Below are 7,553 nucleotides of genomic sequence, written 5' to 3' on the forward strand. Positions count from 1 at the left end.
TGTAAATATTCAGCGGTTTTTCGTTTTGTTATTTGTCTCTGATAATAGTTTCATTACATTGCGTGTTTTGCATTTCGATGATTGCACCGCGCATTCCAAGCATTTCCAAGTTTCGTCAACTTGGGCAACATCTGAGTATTAGCCGCGAGAGATTGCGCTTCAAACCGGCAATTTCTTCGATTAGAAGAAGGACGTGTGAGAGGTTTTCTCTCCCACAAGCGAAACACGCGTTATATTTGCCTCGTTGCTATGTACTGCTATATTTACTTTGGTCTGAGTTGGTGGAAGGTAGTGTGTGGAGTATAGTGTTGTGTGACGAGTTCAGTGGAAAGACTTTGTTTCTAATACTATTTACTTTTACTTCGCAGCAAGATATTTATGTTGTTTTTGTGCGAACATGTGTGACCTAAACTCCCAAAACGGTTACGGAATTAAATCTACAACTCTAAGTAAAGGCTGTCCGGATATACCAAGCAAAGAGTTCGCAACTAACACAGAACTAAATAAAACGTCCAAGTCAGAGTTTGATAGTGGTTTCAGTGGTTTGTTGGAGGTTGCTTCCTCCATTCAACGAGGTTCATCAAGTTATTCAAGCATGCCAACCACAGCAAATACGTCATCATCTGCATATTCATCCGCACCATCATCGTGCTGTGACACTAACGAGCGAAATCGAAGAAAATCTGAAGTTGTTCCCGGTCAAGTACTTCATATCGGAAACCAGCCTTGCTTTTTAGACAATCCCCAGAGCTATTCTTCTAGCAATAACGAAAGTCCGGTTTATCACGAGTTGCTGCACCCCTCATATTCCGCACCAACTTTATTACACAACAAAATCAACTTGAAACCACAACTACCTCAGTCGTGTCAACAACGACGTCGTTCCCACCAACACGTACCCCTCACAACCAGCAAACACGAAGTAGATGACCATCTATATCTCCATGATGCAATTAATGGAAAGGTTTATCAGAAGAGACGTATGCTTGGAAAGGTTTGTTCGTTTTAAATATTTAACGTTCTCGCTTAATAGTTTGTTGTAGGCGTTGCTTGGTTAATCAATTTACAGAACATTAAAATAACCTCCCAATATAATTAAACTTGTATATCGGCAAATAAAGGCGTTCCCAGGATAAGAGACGTCGGTATGTTTGTAGTTTTTGTTTCTTCAGAAATGTGTGGTTGCGACGTCACAGCTCTTTCACGACACTTGATCGCGCGCACTCTCAATTACATTAACAAGGCGTGACACGGGGGCGTCTACTTTTGCCTTGTAAGCTATAAATATCCCAGAACTGCACAAATAAATAGATAAAGATCAGTAAATTTCCGTGTCCGTAATCCCCGGATACAATTTCGTGGCTTCAATTTCTCGCCTTTTAAATTCTATTCAATGTTATTGTAACTATTAATAGCAAAATTTGATTTTAGGGAGGCTTCGCTAGAGTTTACGAAGTCATCGAAGAATGCGACATTGAGGATTCTGGAATGATTTTTGCTGCGAAAGTCATCGATAAATCGCGGCTGTCGCGACCGCAACAGCGCGAAAAGGTCGACATTGAAGTAAAATTATTAAAAGCGGCACGTGGTCACCCTAATGTGGTCGCCTTTCACAAAAGCTTTGAAGACGAAAAATTTATCTGTATTTTGTTGGAACTTTGCAATAAAAAGGTGAGGCTCTGAAAATGCGAAGCACTCAAATTTTGTTGAAATTGGTAGCCTCCTGGGTTTCGCCTTTTATAAATCGTTTGTGATGCGTATCAGTGACAGGTTAAAATCTAAACAGCTGCTTGTTGCGTGCAGAGCCTAGCGCAATATCTAAGGAGAAAGCAATATCTGAGTGAAGCGGAGGTTTGCTGCATCGCAAGACAAATCGTATCCGGGCTTTCACATCTTCACGATAATGGGATAATCCACAGAGACTTAAAGTTGGGAAATATACTCCTCACAGATGACATGACGGTCAAGATTGGAGACTTTGGTCTTGCAACACTTGTAGAATGGGGAAAGAAAAAGTAAGTAATACGTTACTATCGCATACAATCCATTAAAGCATCAGATGTCGAGCAATTGTTTGTTTTGTTTAGAACAATATGCGGAACGCCGAACTTTATCGCGCCAGAGGTTCTTCAAAGACAGGGTCACGGTCCAGAGGCCGATGTTTGGGCGCTAGGTTGTTTACTCTATACTTTGTTGGTTGGCAAGCCACCCTTTGAAACTTCTTGCTTAAGGGTAAGAATTTATAATAATATTTGTTCACTAATTTATGTATCAAGTTAATATTACCAAAATGACCAAAACGTAGTCACGAAGTTCGTGAAACCAATGTTCAAACGTCGCTGCAGAGTGTAGACAAATAGTCGCACCCCGGGTGTCTGGTGATTCATAAAGAACACGATAGTTAAAGAATGCGGAAATCTCAGGATGACCTAAACCCGCGGTCCGTCTATAGTTGCGTTGGTCGGCGTCTACTTCAATTGTAACACAATAGCTCGAGAATCGTTCCTCTGTGTTATTTTGATTCTCCGCGTGCGTCACAGTTGAGCTGGTCTCCAAATGCGTCACATTCGCGTAACGTTGTCTAGCTTGTACGCATATATGCGTAAGTTCAATATCTAAAGTCGTCATTTCCTCAAAAAAACCGCGTGTTGTGAGTCATTCCAGAACAAAAATCCCGAGCCACCAATCTAGTTCGGCATGATTTATATTTTGTTTTCATGCTTTGTAAACTCTCCATTGATTTGTTTGCACATTTGTCGAATCAAACTTTAATTAATTTGGGTTATGTTGTTTTCAAAACAAGCTTAACTTGTGTTGCAACGATAGTTTCAGCCCTTTAAGAGGATTATGTTAATACGTTTGTGATCTTTTGGTGTATCTTCAGCAGCTGCCTTGTTTGGGAGAAATTTCTCTTATTGCAGATTTCGCCCTAAATTTCCCAACCACTAGTAATTGTACAAATATCTTATATTTCAGGAGACTTACCGATGTATCTTAAAGAATAGTTACCGCATACCTTCCACTGTGTCGACAGAAGCGGCAGATTTGTTACGTTGGATGTTACGTCATAAACCAAAAATGCGACCCACGCTTAGCCAAGTATCGTCCCATGCGTTCTTTACAAAGGTTCGTATATTGTCATGAATGTTGTACACGAGTCCTAACATGCGATACATTTACAGCATTCTGAGACATCCAGTATCTCCACACCCATCTCGAAAACTTACACACTAAGTTTCCACGGCAACGGTTTAGGCCACGTATCTAATAGTTCCACGGAATGCAAATCGTGCACGATCGTCGGTTCGAAGACCAACGAAGGTTCGATCCCGAGTAAAGAAGACACGAAACAAAACGAAGCTTCGCCTGCCTGTGTTGACGTCCCGACCACCAAGAGTCCAGTAAAACTTATAGCATGCAAACTACAACGCCATTTTCGTGTTCCATCTCCCCGGAAATATGTTCGAGCAGCAGCTTCCACCTTGTTTGACAAGAAAACCGAAGGAAAACAACCCGAATCGAGTAAGACAAATTTTATTTTTAGTTTTTATTTGTATATTCATATTTCAAACGTTTTTAATTTATCAGACAACAAACCGATTAGAAAGTCGTCAGCCACTGTAAACGTGGCTTGCCAAAATCAGCCCGGAGCAGCTGCAGCTTCAACGTGGGTTTGTAAGTGGGTGGATTACTCAAACCGCTACGGTTTCGGATACCAACTCGCCAATGGTCGCGTGTGTGTTCTATTCAACGACGGAAAACACATCTCGATGCTTCCCGGTGGAAAGTAAGTAGTCGATTATCATTTGTCACATGCGCGATTTAACACGTGTGATGTTACAGAGTAATCGAATACGCGTCGAACGAACAATCCAATGCTATCCGGTTTTCCGTGGATTCCGTCCCACCATGTTTGGAAAGATACGCGAACATGTTGAACAACTTTACGCATTACATGGACACTAAACTACGTCATAACACCGATGTACGTCAGCAACAACAGGTACCAGCTATTTTTGTTTGAATTTGGTGGAAACACGTTTATATAATTGCGCGATGTTATATAATATGTTGCTACACCATGATGTTCACGCATTACATTGTATTTATAGCAGACGAGTAACGCTCGTATGTTAACTTGGTTCCGCACCGATGATTATGTGTTAATGTACCTGAATGATGGGACGCTCCAAGTCAACTATTGTACGGACCATGTTAAAATGAACATAACGTCAATCCACAGAAGATCTGCCATGAAAATAACCGTCGTAGACGAGGTTGGTTCTCATTATTTTTTTTGTTATGGGCTATGTTAAACAAATATTTAAAGTGTTACACAAACATTTTCATTCGGGGTTTGTTTTTGTTTATTGAGAATATCAACACAACCTACATAAAGTGAGGTGGAGTAAGATGGGACATGTTTGTATTCTCATTTGTTGTCCTATTAAGCAATGATTTTTACCGAATTATATAACCGTAGACCCGCGACTCTAAAGTAAGGCGTTCCAATATTTCATTTTTTACCAGAACCGCCAAACATCCACCTACACGACGACAACTTTCAACGATCAAGCTCCAACGTCAATTAAATCCCGGCTCCCCCTTCTTCACGATCACTTCCATAACCTTTTCCCGGATGTTGAATGTTCCTCGCATCCATTCTGTGCAGTTTCATCACAAGCTCACCCCAATCTAAATGTTGACAAACTATCCACGTAAAAATGGTGCAATGATTATTTATGTGAAGCTGCCGTACTTGTAAATCTGCTGTGACGTAACAACGCATAGCACGACTATGCTGCCATTATTTATTTCATTGTCAACAAAATCAATAGATGCGAAAAGTATAAAAAATATTTTATCTTTTTTTGTTGAAAAACAACGACAAGCTACTTTTTTCTATTTTCCTACTTTGTTTTCCTAACTTATTTATTTTCTTCGTTTTCATTTACACGTTTAATACATCTTGCCATCAATTATGTTATATATCCGTGTTTTGGTATGCGTATAGTGAAGAGATCTATTATTCACCCGACTGATAGGTATAATAGTGTCTAACGGTTGATTGCTCGCTCCGAATTAAATGAAGGTCGGTGCTATTAACGAGCAGCGTCAATGTGTCTGTTTAGTTTAGACCATATATGGCTTTTCCGAATCATACTTTTAATCGAGTTATCATCACTTACATTTGCACCGGTGACGTCATAGGTCCATAGGTACTCGTTTAAGCGCGACATTTTTCTTGAAGCTACAACATGATTACACCATGTGTTATAACGCAATGCTTGTTTACTTCATTTTTAACGTAAATCTTTATCCAAAAGCCGCGGTTACAAGTATATTTACTGCGTAGAAAAATGTATTAAAATATATTTAGCCCTTGTAGAGATATCGCCAAAAGAATTTCATTTGCCCAATCAAGAAGTACTCGTTCCTTCTATATGTAATTCAATATTAACTATTTGTAAACTTTTATTTCAGTTCACCCTTAATAAATTTAAAATAAAAAGTAATAAAATTTATCAATAATTACCTAAAATGCCCATTTAGGTTTTACCCATGTATACATAGACATGCATATTTTTGTGTAAAAGGTAACTATACTTTATTAAAGTGGGGTAATATGGGATACTTAGGCATAATTGCCAAATTTCAAAAATTAAAGTATAAGAGGATTTTTGGTGATACAGTATACCATACATTTGTACTATCCTCTATTTATGGATTGACAACATTTTAAAGAAATATAAATTATAACACATTAAAAGATATTACGTCTTGCAAAAGTTTTAACACTCTACCCAACTAACATAGTTACCTACAGTTTGTTAGTTTATGAAGAAATGGTATTATTGTTTGAAATTAATAATAACTTATAAAATGTTTATATTTTGCCACAAATTTGTTATTGAATGTAATGAATGTAATGAATGTAGCTTACTTTATCCTCGCGTGGCCGGAAAACGACAGTCGTTATCACACGGGTTTAACACCTCGTGCCAGCTTACGAGTTACCATGTATCTTACTTTGTGGGTAATTATTTTTTTGGAAATTTTTCTTTTTTTATGTATTTCTGATAATTTAGACAACCCATTAGTAACCACTGGGTTGGAGCAATTGCCGTTTAGTGTCTTGCCCAAGGACACATACGCCCACAATGGTAGCAGCATCGAGCCTTGGACCCATTACCTCTGGGTTACAGGCAGGCGCGCTAACCACTATACCACGGCGCCGGACAGTGCAACACTGTTTTTCGCCTAAGCCACTTCTCATAACTCATCTGTAAGAGCCTGTGACAAAATTTAAATCTATAATCTTGTTATTTAATTGGTATATTTTATTTGCATTATCACCGGTTAACTTTAAAACTACAACCCTGCTGACTGTCTAGCCACTCTAGCGCAACCACGTGGCCACTGAACTTTGATATTTTTATTTTCTCTTTTATCCTTACGTTTGTTGTGTGGTTTAGAATTAGATATCAGTTGTCTTTATTTTTATTGTTTGCAGCGTTTTAATGCGAACTCTTTTACTCTAGCAAAACTTGTTTTAATTTCGACCTCTCTGTTTATTGTCGCCGATATTGTTTGTACCATGTATGTGGCTCTGCTGGATTGTTCTTTTATGAATACATTTGTACATATTCAACAAGTGGAGCATTAATCAGGTTATAAACGCTTCAGTCGCTTACTGGTTACGGTTAAGACTGCAGACGCGTAAGAGTTAAACCCTAGCTTCTACACCCCTAATGTGCAAATAATTGTCCTAAAAGCCAAACGTTCAAAGTTAAAAACCCGCACGGACACAAGTTACTTTTTTTATATTAATATCTGCAACTTATGGGTTTTATTTTTGGTTAATTGGATCTATAATTTAAGTCATATTGAACCCTGTCTATTTTCCCATTTACACATCTCGGCTCTGATTTCCAAACCAAAGCCAACGAGTATCCGCAGCTGGCTTTGAGTGCATGAAGCAAACGTAGACAGTTGCAAAACGCACCAAGGAGCTGCATCTTCTTGGCCAAGGAACTATAACGTCTACACCCGGCAAAGTGATTAGCGCGCCTGTCTGTAACCTACAGGTAATGCTCGGTTCAAGGCTCGTCACGGCTACCATTGTGGGCGTATGTGTTCTTGGGCAAGCTATACTTACCGGCAATTTCTCCAATCCAGTGGTCACTAATTGGTTGTCCTAACTATCAGCCATACATAAAAAAATGAATTACCCACAAAGTAACATTGTAAGGAGCTTGGGTTTAACTCGAACACGACTGCACTTTTATCGTAAGGAAAAAAAACGACCGTTGTCTATAACTTAATTTATATACCCCCATCTTCCCCACCCCCACTATATAAGCCAATCAGACGATGGCGCTAGGTAGTCAGTAAAGTAGTAACAGTTGGAGTTAACAAACATACAAGGTAACCTGTAAGCTCGCACGAGATGTATGAAACAGTCGTTTCCGACCACACGAGGATATAGTAAGTTATATTTATTCATACTCCTGTAAAAAAGTACAAGAGTAAGAAGCTCTTAAAATACCACG

General features: G+C 39.0%; 1 protein-coding gene across 1 annotated transcript; it reads left to right on the forward strand.

The window, feature by feature from the left end:
- Window positions 1-315: 315 nt before the first annotated feature.
- LOC149735263 (serine/threonine-protein kinase PLK3-like) lies at window positions 316-4,987 on the forward strand. The gene is made up of 10 exons (XM_089878137.1): window positions 316-994; window positions 1,432-1,671; window positions 1,804-2,015; window positions 2,088-2,232; window positions 2,977-3,126; window positions 3,183-3,522; window positions 3,589-3,787; window positions 3,844-4,003; window positions 4,113-4,277; window positions 4,531-4,987. Exons 1-10 carry the CDS (start codon window positions 398-400, stop codon window positions 4,720-4,722), a joined length of 2,400 nt encoding a protein of 799 aa, XP_089734263.1. The 5' UTR covers window positions 316-397; the 3' UTR covers window positions 4,723-4,987.
- Window positions 4,988-7,553: the final 2,566 nt, after the last annotated feature.

The sequence above is a fragment of the Ciona robusta genome, chromosome 5 (assembly GCF_009617815.1).
Source record: "Ciona robusta chromosome 5, ASM961781v2".
Lineage (NCBI taxonomy): Eukaryota > Metazoa > Chordata > Ascidiacea > Phlebobranchia > Cionidae > Ciona > Ciona robusta.

What these genes read in the sequence shown, in the direction of transcription:
- LOC149735263 (XM_089878137.1), top strand. Translation starts at nt 398, where the DNA reads ATGTGTGACCTAAACTCCCAAAACGGTTACGGAATTAAATCTACAACT. An exon ending in AGGAAAACAACCCGAATCGA is followed by an intron (nt 3,523 to 3,588) that starts GTAAGACAAATT and finishes TTAATTTATCAG; the next exon opens with ACAACAAACCGATTAGAAAG. An exon ending in TCGATGCTTCCCGGTGGAAA is followed by an intron (nt 3,788 to 3,843) that starts GTAAGTAGTCGA and finishes GTGATGTTACAG; the next exon opens with AGTAATCGAATACGCGTCGA.